At 60.2% G+C, this 14,827-nt stretch overlaps 7 protein-coding genes across 7 annotated transcripts; 4 read left to right on the top strand and 3 right to left on the bottom strand.

The window, feature by feature from the left end:
* Window positions 1-1,555, top strand: SPRG_08472 (hypothetical protein). Its single transcript, XM_012347717.1, has 3 exons — window positions 1-542; window positions 592-981; window positions 1,034-1,555. The coding sequence occupies exons 1-3, from the start codon at window positions 9-11 to the stop codon at window positions 1,532-1,534; spliced, it is 1,425 nt and encodes a 474-aa protein (XP_012203107.1). The 5' UTR covers window positions 1-8; the 3' UTR covers window positions 1,535-1,555.
* Window positions 1,556-2,602: 1,047 nt separating this feature from the next.
* On the bottom strand, window positions 2,603-6,855 carry SPRG_08471 (hypothetical protein; the record flags this gene model as incomplete). The annotated part of the gene is made up of 11 exons (XM_012347716.1): window positions 2,603-2,808; window positions 2,858-3,176; window positions 3,221-3,579; window positions 3,627-4,074; window positions 4,118-4,186; window positions 4,231-4,475; window positions 4,523-4,742; window positions 4,792-5,289; window positions 5,339-5,563; window positions 5,610-5,910; window positions 5,960-6,855. 11 exons carry the CDS (start codon window positions 6,853-6,855, stop codon window positions 2,603-2,605), a joined length of 3,786 nt encoding a protein of 1,261 aa, XP_012203106.1.
* A 511-nt stretch (window positions 6,856-7,366) lies between these two features.
* On the top strand, window positions 7,367-8,183 carry SPRG_08470 (hypothetical protein; the record flags this gene model as incomplete). The annotated part of the gene is made up of 4 exons (XM_012347715.1): window positions 7,367-7,505; window positions 7,547-7,599; window positions 7,643-7,695; window positions 7,744-8,183. The coding sequence occupies exons 1-4, from the start codon at window positions 7,380-7,382 to the stop codon at window positions 8,181-8,183; spliced, it is 672 nt and encodes a 223-aa protein (XP_012203105.1). The 5' UTR covers window positions 7,367-7,379.
* A 601-nt stretch (window positions 8,184-8,784) lies between these two features.
* On the top strand, window positions 8,785-10,372 carry SPRG_08469 (hypothetical protein). The gene has a single exon (XM_012347714.1). It carries the CDS (start codon window positions 8,810-8,812, stop codon window positions 10,286-10,288), a length of 1,479 nt encoding a protein of 492 aa, XP_012203104.1. The 5' UTR covers window positions 8,785-8,809; the 3' UTR covers window positions 10,289-10,372.
* Window positions 10,373-10,796: 424 nt separating this feature from the next.
* SPRG_08468 (hypothetical protein) lies at window positions 10,797-11,768 on the bottom strand (the record flags this gene model as incomplete). The annotated part of the gene is made up of 2 exons (XM_012347713.1): window positions 11,277-11,768; window positions 10,797-11,225 (listed from the first exon to the last, which is right to left on the bottom strand). The coding sequence occupies exons 1-2, from the start codon at window positions 11,757-11,759 to the stop codon at window positions 10,797-10,799; spliced, it is 912 nt and encodes a 303-aa protein (XP_012203103.1). The 5' UTR covers window positions 11,760-11,768.
* An 87-nt stretch (window positions 11,769-11,855) lies between these two features.
* Window positions 11,856-13,596, top strand: SPRG_08467 (obg family GTPase CgtA). Its single transcript, XM_012347712.1, has 7 exons — window positions 11,856-12,267; window positions 12,323-12,463; window positions 12,522-12,601; window positions 12,651-12,827; window positions 12,876-13,181; window positions 13,230-13,438; window positions 13,484-13,596. The coding sequence occupies exons 1-7, from the start codon at window positions 11,895-11,897 to the stop codon at window positions 13,560-13,562; spliced, it is 1,365 nt and encodes a 454-aa protein (XP_012203102.1). The 5' UTR covers window positions 11,856-11,894; the 3' UTR covers window positions 13,563-13,596.
* Window positions 13,573-14,806, bottom strand: SPRG_08466 (CMGC/RCK/MAK protein kinase). The gene is made up of 2 exons (XM_012347711.1): window positions 14,073-14,806; window positions 13,573-14,027 (listed from the first exon to the last, which is right to left on the bottom strand). Exons 1-2 carry the CDS (start codon window positions 14,783-14,785, stop codon window positions 13,628-13,630), a joined length of 1,113 nt encoding a protein of 370 aa, XP_012203101.1. The 5' UTR covers window positions 14,786-14,806; the 3' UTR covers window positions 13,573-13,627.
* Window positions 14,807-14,827: the final 21 nt, after the last annotated feature.

Below are 14,827 nucleotides of genomic sequence, written 5' to 3'. Positions count from 1 at the left end.
ATGAGGCCATGAAGTGCTTCTTCTGCGACTTTGGCCACAACCAGCTGCATGCGATCCTCAGCCACGCGGCCACGGCCCACGGCTTTGACTTCCGCGCCCACGCGTCGAACCTGTCGCTCGACTTCTACGGCATGGTCCGCCTCATCAACTTTGCGCGCGTGCACGACGCGGCCAGCGCCAACGCCGCGCTTCAGGCCCGCGGCGCCGACGCCCTTGCGGGCGAAGAGCTGCTCATCCCGGTCATTCCCGAAGACCCGATGCTCTGCCGCGTCATGGACCTCGACAACGACGACGATAGCGAAGACGACGACGAAAAAGATGCCAAGGCGCCCGCCGCGCCGTCGATGGAGGCCCAGAACGCCGCGCTCCAGAGCGAAGTCGACCGTCTCAAGGAGCAGTTGGCGCAGTACAACACGATCGTGCGCGCGCTCGCAGACGACGATGAGGCCGTCAAGGTCGAGCCCAAGGAACAGGACAACGATACGTACTACTTTGACTCGTACTCGCAAGTTGGCATCCACAAGGAAATGATCACCGACAAGGTACGGACGCCACGCAAGTGTTGGACATGGACAATCGATGCAAACGTAGGTGCGCACGGACAGCTACCGCGACGCGATCTTGAACAACAAGTCGCTCTTTGCTGGCAAGGTCGTCCTCGACGTGGGCTGCGGCACGGGCATTCTGAGTATGTTTGCCGCGCAAGCCGGTGCGGCCAAGGTCATTGGCATCGACTGCAGTGACATGGGCGTCACGGCGCAGCGCATCGTCAAGGACAATGGCTTTGGTGACATTATCTCCATCATCCGCGGCAAGGTCGAGCTCGTCAAGTTGCCCGTGGACCACGTGGACATCATCATCTCGGAGTGGATGGGCTACAACCTGTTGTACGAGTCGATGCTCGACACGGTGCTCTTTGCGCGCGACAAGTGGCTCGCCCCCGGCGGCCTCCTCTTCCCGGACCAAGCCACCATGTTTCTCGTACGTCTCTTGTCAATGTGGACAGGTTGTCATGTCAATATCGATGTTTTAGCAAGGCGTGACCGACTCGACGAACCGCCTCGGCTTTTGGAAGACGGTGTACGGCTTTGACATGACGGCCGTGCGCGACCGCATCGTGACGCAGGAGGCGTTCATCGAGGTCGTCGACCCCAAGGATGTGCTCACGGACCGTGTCCTCGTCGAGTCGATCGACATTCCCAGCGTCACGCTCACCGCGCTCGACTTTAAGAAGCCGTTTGCGCTGCGCGTCGCGAAGGACGGTCTTCTCCACGGCTTTGTGAGCTCGTTTGACATTGGGTTCGAGACCAAGCTGCCGCAGCCGCTCTGGTTCTCGACCGGGTGCGAGGCGACGCCGACGCACTGGCAGCAGACGTTCTTCCACCTGAGCAAGCCCTTCCACGTCAAGGCCGGCGACGCGATCGCGGGCACCTGGGCCGTGCGTCGCAATGCGCTCAACCCGCGCTTCCTCGACGTCGACTTTGAGTGGACCCACGGCCCGCACAAGTTTTTTGAAAAGTTTTCGATCCACTAAGCTAAATGCACGCAATGTTTGGTACATTTATGTCGGCTCGTGTGGACAATATCTATAGTATGGCTTTTCTACCTATCGACAGTACTTACTAGCAAGCGAGCGAGAGCTCGAAATGAATACGGTGGGCCGTTCACGCCGACTTGACATACCGGGCGCATACTCGGTCGCTATGACAGTCTTGCTGATATAATGTGGAGGCATGCTTGCGAAACTCGGGCCTCATGGGCTAGATGTATAATAGCATCAGAGACCTTGCGTGGGGCAATGCGAAAGTCCGTTTTTGCTTTCACACATGAACGCTGAGAGGAGTTGCTTGATCGAGGCCACAAAACGTGGCTACTTGTGGCTATATATGTTTTACGCCATAATTACCTGGTTGTACGCCTCGCACGACGACTCGGCGTAGCGTTTTGTGCTCCTCAAAGTGCTTGTTATCGTTGTTGCAAGTGTGAGGGATTTCATTTTCGGACCGCGTTTGGCGATACGGGCGCCACACATCGGCAGCTGATCCAATTAAAAATGGCAATATATGACTACTTATGGCGTGTACCAAAAATGAATATGGGAGAGCCCATAACTTTTGCTCTAGGCCTCGCACGATGACGCGGCGTAGCGTTTTGTGCTCTCCAAAGTGTTCTATACCAACGTGCTATGTTTGCGTGACTTTTTTTCAGAACGTGATCGACGATGGATTCGCCTGGTGTCGGCGGCTGGACTTGTTAAAAATGGCAATATGTGGTTGTTTATGGCGTATACCAAATCTAAATACTCGAGGGTCTATATCTCTTGCTGTACGCCTCGCACGACGACGCGGGATAGCATTTCACGCTCTCTACAGTCCATTCTACACGTGTGCAAGCTTTCAGCGTTTTCGTTTTTCGGACGAAACTTGGCCTCGACCCTGCCTCGCCGGGCGGTCACGGCGCAAACACGGCACGGGATTGGTAGAAATATTTGTTTTTGACCCATCATACGCTCCAATTTTGGAATAAAATGCTGCACGATCGCCAAGCTCCTTCCGCTCGACTCAATAGACAACACGAAAGCACAAAGCCACTAATGACATTATCACTGGTTGCCTCGCATCCTTGCAGCGGCCGTCGTCGTCTGCCGTTCCTGCTTGAGCTGGTCGAGGAGGCTCTTGACGAGGCCGAGCATGCCCGTCGCCTTGGTGTGCTCCATCGACGGCGCTGGAAACCACTGCAGACACTGCATGAGTAAAAAGTACGTGGCGCTAATCGACGGCGTTGCGTCGCGCTCGATGACCGCGTTGTCTACGCAAGTAGAGTCCTGTCAGTTACTACCTCGATTCCGTCGACGCACCGGGCGGGAACGGCGGGGACGGCGAGCACACCCACGTGCACACGTCGGCCGGCATGCGGGTCATCAAAGCTGCGTACTCGGGGCGACTGCGCATGCGCGACAAGACAAGCGCCACGCGCGTTCGCGCAATGCACCCGAGGCGCCTGCAGACGCTGGGCGACAGCGTGAGCTTCCCGAGGAGCTCTTCGGCGTGGCTGTCGAGGCCACTCTCGTACAGAAACACCGCGTGGTCTTGCTTGATCGCGTCCAGCGGCAGGTAAAACGTCGTCGCCACGTTAAAGCCGACCGCGACATCCGACTGCAGCAGGCGCAGCACAAACTACGAGCCATGGTATTGGTGCACGCATCGAATATATGGGGTACCTGGTACCGCGCGGCTGTCAAGGCCGAGGCGCCAGCCGCATCGATCGGCGGTGGCGTCGTCAAGCCGTCGGGTGCACAGAGCAGCTGTGGCGCACCAAAGAGCGTTTGCAGCGGCACCGCAGCGTCGGGCACCGCCGAGAAGGCGTCAAGGACCGAGAGCAACTGGCAGTGCAGCTGTACGCTGGTTGTGGGCACACCGTCGATGCGCGATACGCTTGTCGCGAGCGTCGCATGCGTGTACCGAGGTGGCCACGCAGCGCCAAAGAGGCTCAACACGTCCGTGTCCGAGCCCGTCCACGCAATCTGCTCGACGAGCTGTGACGTCAAAAGCGCTTCCTCGTCGTCGTCGAGAAAATCCCCTACAGGGCAATGAAAAACGATTCGTGGGTCCGCAACATGCAACTACGTGATAAGGTCGTCGTCGCGACTGCAACGAGATCCAAGAGCTGTCGGACGAGGTGGAGAAACTGGCGCGCAATCGATGGCTGCAGGCCCTTGGAGACACTGCGGCCCGACGCGACGTCGACCCAATAGGCCAAGATCGACGCCACGTGCGTCCGGACATACGTTTCCCAGACGTGCGCCACCAGCGCGACCTTGGTCGATGGCACGGTCACCGCCTCGACTTCGTCGAGCGCGAGCTCCAAATAGGACATTTGCGACCGGTCCGCGTTCCACGCCGAGAAGAGCACTGTGGCCCGGCAGCAAGCGAGAGAGTCAGCGTGCTGCAGCTGGCGAAAGCTCTGAAGCACCGAGGCGACGAGGCGCCGTGACGAGGATGCCTCGAGCTGCGCCTGCCATGCCGTCATCCACGCCTCGCCGCTGTCGTAGCACACGATTGGCGCGTCGCCCGCCTAGACGCACCAGTTACAAACGCCGGACGAATCATGGTCGTACGTCGGGGGCTTGCTGGAGCTGGCAGATTGCAATCGCCCGCAGCAGCTCGTCCACACTCTCGACAGCGTCCTATGACAATCCGTTGCTCGTGCACAGCGAGCGAGGGTGCGTACGATGGAAAGTTTGCCGGGAAGGCGCAGGAGGCACGTGAGGTACAGGACCTTGTGGAGGCAGTGCTGCAAGACCCGCCAGCGCAGGCCCGCGCCGAGGACGCTAATCTGCCCGAGCGTCGACTCTTGTAGTGCCTGTGCGTGCGCACGTGTCCCCACGTCCAAGTGGTGGGTGAGGACGTAGACGTGCACGAGCTTGTCGCTTTTCCGACACGCGTTAAACACGCTGCGCAGCGGCGGTGAGAGCTCTATCCATCAGAACATTGAGTCTTCGGAACGCAGGAGCCGCGCGCACCGGGAAGCGTGAAGGCATCGCTGTCTTTAAGCACGTGCGGGTACGAGCTGGCGTGGATCCAAGGCTCGAGCCAGCGCTGGAGCGGCGACGACGCGGTCGTGCTCGTCATCGCGAGGACCCTTTCCACCGGGAGACCAAAGAACCAGTTCAGAAACATCTCCGTGTACAGCGACATGTCGCTTGTGTTGAGGCGCAGGCCCGAGTGAATGGCCATGACGTTCTAGTATCGACACCAACACGTCAGCGCGATCGCAACGCGCAGAGCGTACCGTGACAGCAAAGACCGTCGTCTCCAGCGGGCCAAAGCAAAAGCTTAGCCACGCGCCGCGCTTCACATTGGCAATCCGAAGCAGAGGACGCGCCAGGAGCGCGTGGACTTGGTCCAAACAGTCGGCAAAGCTCAGGTCGCCCCGGAATTTACGCTGCAGCAACAGGTACAGACGGCGCTCGGTCTCAGGGGACTCGCTCGTGCTGCGCAGCGGCGGTGCAAAGGTGTCGAGAAACGCCAGGCACGAAAGCTCTTGTGCATTGGAGGACGGAAGCGGGGACGCCGCCGACGTCCGTGCGCGCGCGAGGCACGTCTGCCACTGCTCGAGCGTCGCCCGCACCGGGTCGTCATCAAACAAGGACGGCGCCGATCGTCTGGCGGTCGCCTCGTCGCGCAGCTGCCCGTACGCGCGGAGGATGTGCTGCTTCCATTCAAGGAGGAAGACCGCGCGCAGCTGCTCCAAGGACGGATTCGCGCCGAGGACCACGGAGTGCGCAACCTACATAGGGGATACATACGACTAAAGTACAACGTCGAGTGGCGCGTACCGACACGAGGGCGGCAAGGGCATCGCTGTGAAAGTCACCGCCGAGGTGCGCCATGGTCGATGTATGCAGCGCGTCGACGACAGCGTCGATACCGGCGGCCGTCGTGAGCTGCGGGATCTGGGCAAGAATCTGCACCGTCTTCTCGTTTGGGACAGGCACCTCCCGAAGCGCGTGGAGGCTGTCGAGCAGTTGGTGCAGGTGGAACACCTCCTCTTGCCGGAGATCCTAGTACATCCCATGAGCAGCCATCGATGCGATCGATCGACATTACCATGCTAAAGTATTTGAGAATCGACGTCTTGCTCGCCGCGTCCAAGTCGACGGCTTGGACGCGCGAGGTGCCGGACGCGGTCTCGACGACGAGGACGCAAGACGCGTGCGTCGGGCTCAGCACGAGTGTGCACAGCTGCAGCGTCGCGTGCACTCCGACGGGCACGCAGAGCACACGCGGGCCGTGGCGGGCGCGCCACACTTCGACGAACCCCCGTCGCGCCGAATAGAACACCATGTAGAGCCCCGGAACGTCCGAAGGCGAGTCCATCGTCATCCAGCCCACCTGCGCATCGCGGTACCTACCACATGCATTATAGCGTCTACTTGATAGAGATAGAGGAGACCGACCCTTTCCAGAGCCGCAAGAGGAGCATGGTCGACGTATCGAGAAGCAGGATGCGACCGAGCGAGTCTGGGACGAGCGCGAGGCGGCCGTTGGGCGAGAGGACAGCAGCCCGCGCCTTTTGCCGCAGCGTGCTGGGAAGCCCGAGCTCCGACGCAACGTCGAGCGGTGTCGGTGCAACGTCGGTTGCGGTCGATTTCTCGGCCGACCAGCCCCAGCTCTTGGCGAGCGACCAGACGGCGCCAGCCGCCCGCGTGGCGACGGCCGACGCAATGTGTGCAATGTGCAAGATCGACGACGCGTCGTTGCCGGCTTGGTAAAACCCGATGATGGGGTCGCACCCGACGGCGAGCGCGTTCTGGAGGCCGACGCGCGCATGCACCTGGAAGAGCGACGGCCGCGTCTCGGCGCACGGAAGCACGGCGAGGATCTCGGTCTGGCCTTGCAGCGTATACTTGCGCCAGGACCGCTTTGGCGTCGGGTCCGACTCCCACTCGATGATCGCAAGCGTCTTGTCGTCGTAGAGAACCCATAGCTCCTTGGTTGTACTGTGGCGGTGGCTCCATTCGAGGCGCAGGATCGGCGCCTGGTGGCAATGGAGCGCGAAGAGCTCGACGCCCGACTGCCCAAAGACGCGGACAAAGCCGTTCGCAAAGCCGAGCGCCACATCGTACGTGCCGGCAGACGACTTGAGGCGGCTAAAGCGGGCGACGGAGGCGGTCGGCGCCGATGCCACGTGCATGAGCCCATCGACGTCGTCCGCCGACGGCGTGAGCACCACATGCTCCTGCTGCGGTCCATGGAGCACTTGCATGCCATCCTCTAGCGCGCAGGCCCAAAGGTCGGGCGAGACGTCCAAGACGGAGGCAGCCGCGCATGGGAAGCCGCCGACGTCCCGCATGCTGCAGTCAAAGGATTTCTCGGATTGTTCTGTCGCCAGAAGAAGGAAAAGTCCTGGAATCAGATTCTGTTAAATTCGGCATGCTCATCGTCCCAGATTCGACATCATGACTTCCGTTCACTTCCACTGCTTTGCCATGACAGTCGAGGGTGCTACCTGCTAAGGTTTAGTCGTTGGGAAGGAGGAGGCGAAGGTGCTACAATTGTGCGCGTAGATACAAGCGTCAAGCCGGCGATACGGTACGCCTTGGAAGCCATGCCAAACCTCGAGTTCTTAAATTCGGCACATGTGCCACATTGTTCCGCTCGTTAGTCGCACAGGGACGGATGGTACCCTTTCAGCAGTGTACTTGAAGCGACGCGTTTTCTATCGCGATATCATTAATGTGAGAACGTCTAGCACCGCAAGATATACTCGATACGGCCGACGCGGTCCACGTGGCCGTTGGCAGTTAAAAGCGGCATCTGCCGCGCAGTTGCGGTTTGAAAACAAGGACATATCCTAATCGACGTCAAGATCCAGCGATGACAGCACTGCGTGAGCTGAGCACGCTCGATCCGAGCCTGACGTACGCCCGCGAACGGCGCTTCCAGTTTGCAGCCGCGGGTAGCGTTGTCATCCTCCAGGACATTGCGCATGTCGGTGGCACGGTACGACAGGGCTGCAACAGGTCATGGCTCATGCGCCATAGGTCTGGGACGCGGGCGTTGTCCTGAGCCACTACCTCGATACGCTGGGCTCGATGTACGCTGCGCTCTAGCGACGCCGTCTCATGCATAGCTCCTAGCACGATGAAAGGCAAACGCCTGGTCGAGCTCGGCGCAGGCACCGCACTACCGAGTACGTCGTCGTCGACGGCCCTTTCGCCTGCCAACGGACGTGTCCTAGGTATCATCGCGGCGCGTCTTGGCGCTAACGTCGTTGCGACCGACATGAGCGATGTGCTGCCGTACACGAATGCTGCGATCGCTGCCAACACGACCCAGTGCGATGCGATTCAAGCGGTCGAGCTCGTATGGGGTCGACACGGCGCGGGCCTCAAGGCCATCGCCCATCGTGCATGCGATTACATTGTCGCTGCTGACGTCGTGTACAACGAAACGTACTTCGACGCGCTTCAAGAGACGCTGCGCGCTCTCTCATCGCCAGCAACGCGTATCCTCATCTGCTTTGAGCAGCGGCGGCGCGACCTCGGGACCTTCTGGGCCTCCTGTGCGCCGACCTTTACGGTCACGCGTCTCTCGTCGCCGCTTCTGGACGCATGCCACGCTGAAGCAAAGATTCAGCTCTTCGAGCTCCGTAGCCGCAGCGATCCAGCGTCTGTCTAAGCAAAATCGTATGTGTGTGGTTGCATTATGTTTAAGGTACCGCTACAACGATAGCCACCCTCGTTGTCGACGGCGACCCTCGAGACGCTTGTTCATCTTCGAGATGACGGTGGGGATGACGTGGGCGCGTACCGCGGTACGATATGACGGAGATCGACGGAGGACGATGCCATGTTTCCGTTTATGTGGACTCACAACTAGCCGTGCCAACCTCACACTACGCCAGGTGCACCACGAGGTTAGAGATCACTGTTGTCGATAGAAGAAGCCTCTAGTGGTCCATGCCCGTCCGTCTCCAAGACCGCAGCAGATGCACGACACGTACAAGAGACTCGTCCTCGTTTCGCCAGCCGTCCGAGCTGGGCAGGTTGCGAGCCGTCTCTGGTTTCTATCGGACTACAGAGTATGCCTGCATGTGCGATCGTCCTACTTGCGCTATTGGTTGGTAGAGTTGGCAAATATTGTCTGTGCCACAAAGACGCTTTGTGCATCGATCGCATCATCCATTTTTGAAACGGCGTCTCGCCTTGCCACGTCAATTCGGCATGTGCCGAAATGAAATTTGGGTAGACCCCGGGGGGAGGGGGCATCATTCGGTGCAAACCAAACAAACAGTGGCGTGGACGATGAGCTCGCTGGCCGATTCGTTCCTCGAAGATCTCGACGAGCTCAGTGGCAGCAGTAGCGAGAGCGACCACCATGACGACGACGACATGGGCGTCGAGGGCGATGACGACGCGGACGCAGCCGAAGCCGCGAAGAAGGAGGCCGACGTCGACGCCATCCTGCGCGCCGCCGCCAACTCGGGCCAAGGCCTCGCCGCCGTGGCCCAGCTGCGCAAGAAGGCTTCGTACGGTGAGCATATCAAGTCTGTGGACGCATACTTGGTCCAGGGCACGTCGCAGGCCACGCACGCGCTCGACGGCGCCGAGTACCAGCTCATTGTCGCGTCCAACGACCTCATGGTGCGCATCGACGACGAGATCATCATCGTGCATCGCTTCCTCATTGAGCTCTACGGCAAGAAGTTCCCGGGCCTCGAGACGCTCGTGCCGGCGCCATTGGACTACGCACGCGTCGCGTCGCGGATTGCCAATGAGACGGACATGACGCTCGTCGACATCACGGACCTCGTACCGAGCGCGACCGTCATGAGCATCCAGCTCACGGGGTCGTCGGGCAAAGGCGTCCTTCTATCGTCCGACGACTTGCAGATGCTGCACGACACGTGCAACGAGATCATTACGCTCGACAGCGACAAGGCCAAGATCCTCCAGTTTGTCGAGAGCCGCATGCACTTTTTGGCGCCCAACCTCTCGGCGCTCATTGGCACGCGCATCACTGCGCAGCTCATTGGTATCGCGGGCGGTATTGACGAGCTCAGCCGCATTCCGTCCTGTAATATCCAAGTGCTCGGCCAGCAAAAGCGCGTGCTCGCGGGCTTCTCGAGTATCTCGACGCTGCGCCACACGGGGATCCTCTTTGGGTGCGAGCTCATCCAGAACCTGCCGCCCGACCTCCGGAAGAAGGCGAACCGCGTCGTTGCTGGTAAAGTCGCGCTGGCCGCGCGCGTCGACAGCCAGCCGCACCGCACGTCCAGCTGCGGCCAGCAGTTTTACGTCGACTTGCTCGACAAGTTTGAAAAGTGGCAGGCACCCAACAAGGCCAAGACCAAGAAAGCGCTACCACGCCCGGACGAGAAGCCGCGGCGGAAGCGCGGCGGGAAGCGCTACCGCAAGATGAAGGAGCGCACGCAGATGACCGACGTCCGGCGCGAAATCAACCGGCAAAATTTTGGCGCGGCCAACGACGAGTATGGCGACAACGCGATGGGCATCACGTCCGGACGGCTCGGCGCGGAAGGCAGCGGCACGCTCCGCGTCATCAAGAAGGCCCAGAAGCAGACGAAGCTCAAGCTCAAGGCCGCGACGTACACCAACAAGCACACGTCGGGCCTCGCCTCGAGCCTTGCGTTCACGCCGGTCCAGGGCATTGAGCTCATGAACCCATCGGCCGCGGCGGACCGCGTGCGTGAAGCCAACAAAAAGTACTTTGGTGCGACCAACGGCTTCGTTTCGACGATCACGCCGCAGCCCAAACCCTAAGTGTACCCTAACCCGACTACATGTGTTGGCGCCACCACGGTGACGGAGTCAGAGGTTAGGAGGTTCAAAAATGGGACGGACAACTTATCAGCGTACACTTAGCAGTGTACACGACATGTAAAACGACTCTGTAGTGTCGACACAGAGGAGTATAGTCATGGAGGTGCCAACTGCTAGGTGCGCCACAATGCTAGCTACCACCGATTTCACAATCTCGATGGCGGCAGAAGTCTCCAGTCGTGTCTTGGAGCCATCAGGTTGGACCATGCACCGCGGATAAGACAGCACCGGTGGCGGGCCGTGCCATAAAGTAGTATCAATCACTGAGCAGTGCCAGTCGTATACGAAGCCAGCAGTACCTTAGCCGCCAAGATTCTCTCTCGATGCCGACCCTCGAGAAGCTCGCACCTGTACGACTCGAAGCAACACATCGTCCAAAGAGTCGACTGCGGTGCGAATTCGGCTCGGACACGCTGGCAATGGATGACAAACTCATACGTTGGGTTGCTTACGAGAAGAAGTTGGCATACTTTTGCTCGTAAATGACGCAGTAGCGCGGAATGTTCATGGTTGACTCGTAGCGCGTGACGCGGTGGAGTGTGCCGGGCACTCGGTCGTTGGTGGCGCGCGCGAGCGCCTTCCCGCAGAAGAGCACGAGCTCTTCGTGGGGCACGCAGACGTCTTCGGCGCAGAGCCAGCGCTGCGACGCTTGGTCAAACACATCGAGGCCGCGCACGTCGGTGACAGGCTCGATCACGTACAAGCTCGGGTCCACGTGCTCGAAGACGTTTTCGCCGTCCGACTGCCCGGTCCCTGCCTTGTTGGGGTAGTGCAAGCCATAGCAGACAGAGAGATCCTCGCCTTCGTCCTTACGCTGAACGCGGTAGCCCAGCGTCAGCGAGAGACTCTGGTCGCAAATAGCTTGGCACTTTTGGATCTACAGCGAGCAAGATCAGCACGGCGACGTCGGCTGCAGAAGAATTCGGACCATCGCCAGCCACGTCGACTCGAAGGCGGGCGACGGCCACACCAGCCGCGACATGTCGCCCGTGTGCACGCGGAAGCACTCGCGGACTCTCGATCGCTCGTAGCCTGCGTACCACATGGGCGTCTTGGTCTCGTTCCGGTAGATGTACGACGACGTGCATGCGTCTTTCGCTGCGTCTTCGCGCTCGAAGAAGGCTTGCATCTCGCTGCGCAGGTCGAGATACATGTTCTTGAGCTTGCCAATGTCCGTGAGTACGATGAACGAGTGCTTCTCCATGAGCGCGTTGAACGTCGCCTTGTTGGCCCATGTCAGGTCGCGGAGCTTCATGCGTGGCACGCCGTCCGTCGTCGGCGCCGCCGCTGGAGCAGAGCTCGAGGCCGCTTCTGCAGGCTTCGAGGCCTTGGTGGCGGGCGTCGGCGCCGCTTGGCCGGTCACGGCGAGGACGTAGTACTGGTACGCGTGCGGGAGGTCGCGGCTGGTCATCGGCCGTGCGCTAAACTATGCAACCTGGCGGGAAATGTATGTGAAAACCACCGTGATTTATTCGATTCATGTGTGAAACGTGGGTTTTGAGCAATTGCCACCGGAAGGATTCGATTTCTGCTCCAATCGATCACGATGCTGAATCGGTTCGCGCTCGCTTGGGCACCGCGGGTGCTTGCGCCCCGCGCCCGCCTCCTCCGCCCGTTCTCCAAGGGCCCTGTCCATCATGGCGATGACGAAGATGACGAAGATGAGGACGACGAGGATGACTATGACGAGGACGATGGCATCGACTTCGACGACCTCGACCTCGACGAGATGGACTTTGACGACGACGACGATCCGATGCTGCAAGAGCCTGGCAGCATCGGCAACAAGAACGTCAAAGAACAGGTCAAGGCCAAGGTGAGCATTCGCCGGAGCAAGCACTCGAAGCGCAAGTTCATTGACCGCATCCGCCTGCGCGTCAAGGGTGGACACGGTGGCAACGGCTGCACGAGCTTTGTGAGTACGTTGCGTCCTAGATGAAAAGACGGCGTTGCTCATGCGTCGTGTCTTCGTAGGCGAAGGCGCGGGCATGAAGCGCCCGAACGGCGGCCACGGTGGCGGCGGCGGCGACGTCATCTTGCGCGTCGACGCCCGTCTTCAGAACCTGTACAAGCCCACGCACCACTTCAACGGCGGCGACGGCTGGAACGGCATGGGTACGCTCCTCTTCCTGCTACTTCTCTCGGTCTCTAGCGTCATCTCACCTGCGTGTAGCCAACGACCGCGCGGGCCGTCGCGGCAAGGACGTCATTGTGCCTGTGCCACCGGGTACGATCGTCAAGACGGTCGAGCGGGTACCAATACATCGCGGTTGAAGCGAGTACGTCGTGACGAGCATGCTAGATCGAGCGCTGGAACGACGACTTGGACGACTACGAGATTGTCGACCGCAAGGAGACGTTGGTGGACCTCGACACACCGGGCACCAACTACACGGTCGCTGTCGGCGGCAAGCCGGGTCTCGGCAGTCGCATTCTCACGGGCAAGACGACGCAATATGGCGGTCTTCGCAAGACCATGGTCCGTCCTCCTTTCCATCGTTGGCCCCGAAGCTCACCCCTTGCGTAGCCGGAAGGCAAGGTGCTCGGAAAGCCCGGTACATCGCAGTACCTCGAGCTCGAGCTCAAGACGATCGCCGACATTGGTCTTGTCGGGTACCCGAACGCGGGCAAGTCGACGCTGCTTCGGTCGCTCTCGCGCGCGACGCCCGAGGTCGCGCCATACCCGTTCACGACCTTGCATCCGTTTGTGGGCATTGTCGAGTTCCCCGATACGTTCCGCTTTAGCGTCGCCGATCTCCCGGGCCTCATCGAAGGCGCCCACAAGAACGTGGGCTTGGGCCATGACTTTTTACGCCACATTGAACGCACCAAGGTACGCAGCGAAGACCTCTCCTGTCTGTGCATAAGATACGTGGCGCAGATCTTGCTCTATGTGCTCGACACGGCGGGCACGGAAGGCCGGGACCCGCTCTCGGACTTGCACCATTTGCAAAACGAGCTCGAGCTGTATGCGCCCAACATTACGTCGCGGCCGTCGCTGATCGTAGCCAACAAAATGGACGCGCCGGGGGCCGGTGAGCAGCTTGAGCGGCTCCGCAAGGCCACCGACCTTGGTGTTGTGCCGCTCAGGTAGTCTCCGTCGTGTCGTATATCGATGTGTTTACTTTGAAATAGCGCCCTCCACAAGGTCGACATCAAGACGCTCGCGTCATCGCTGCGATGGATGATTGAAAACTACAAGAAACTCAACTAGACCGTACTCCATCTCAATGCCACCAGCCTCTCCAACGACGGGCCATTCGCATGCAACATGCTCTCTTAACAGAGCACTTCGTCGAGAAGGTCCTGGAGCATCGTGTCGGTGACGATGCCGTCGTCGTCGTCATTGTCGGTCGCCGTTGTCGGCACGGACACATCGCGCTTGCAATGGGTCTTCTCGGGCTGCGGGATGTACTTCCACTCGTCGTCGATCTTGGGTTCCCAGAACCGGCGCTTCACTTCCGACTTTTCCGGCTTCTCGGGGGAGGGCACCTTGACCTCTCGTGGTGCTGCCTCTGCGCGCGTTGTGACGGGGCTAAAGAAGCGGTACTGCAGCGCTTGCGCCGCCGTGGGCCGCCGCCCCGAGTCGTACTGGAGCAAGTCGACGAGGAGCTGGATCGCGGCAGGGCTCGCGTTCGGAATGAGCTGCTTGAGGGGCACGGCGTTGCATTTCGGAAATCTACGCGCAGCGTCATACGTCGAGTTGGTTAAAGTGGGTAGTTACTTGAACTGCATGTGGGCCACCATGCTCACGCCCTCGGGCCAGCTCTCCTTTGTCGGCGTACCCAGGACGGAGCAGATGCGACACATCTGGTCGGCCTCGGTCGAGCCTGCGAAGAGCGGCTTGCCCAGATAGAGCTCGGCCATGATGCAGCCGCACGCCCAGAGGTCGATCGGCGAGTTGTACGTCGACGCACGCAGGAGCAGCTCGGGACTGCGGTACCAGCGCGTCGAGACATAGTCGGTGAACGGTGGTCGCGACCGGATCTCGCGTGCCTGCCCGAGGTCCGCAATCTTGAGCGTCGTCTTGTCGGACGCGAGGAGGCAGTTCTCGGGCTTGATGTCGCGGTGGAAGAAGCCGTGCTTGTGCATGTACGCAAGGCCGGCGAAGAGTTGGGCCATGATGTTGCGCACTTGGGCTTCGCTGGTTGCCGGTCCGTGGCCGCGCATCCAGCTAAAGAGGCTCGTGTCCATGTACTCGAAGACGAAGTAGAGCTGCGCCTTGTCGCGAATAACCTCCTTGAGCTGGATAATGTTGTCGTGCCGGAGCACCTTGAGCGACTTGAGCTCGCGCAGCTGGAGACACTCCTCCCACGTCGGGAAGAGCGTCTTGAGCCGCTTGATCGCGACGACCTCGTTCGTCTTGAGGCTCCGCGCCTTGAGCACCTCACCGTACGCGCCGTCGCCGAGCCGGTCGAGGATCTCGTACCGGTTCATCTTGTCGGTTTTACGAGAGGTTATCTTGTCCTGCTTTCAATT

This window comes from Saprolegnia parasitica (genome assembly GCF_000151545.1).
Source record: "Saprolegnia parasitica CBS 223.65 unplaced genomic scaffold supercont2.38, whole genome shotgun sequence".
NCBI classification, from domain to species: Eukaryota; Oomycota; class Saprolegniomycetes; order Saprolegniales; family Saprolegniaceae; genus Saprolegnia; species Saprolegnia parasitica.
Note: the sequence above shows the minus strand (reverse complement) of the source record. Positions and strands in the feature narration are given on the sequence as shown.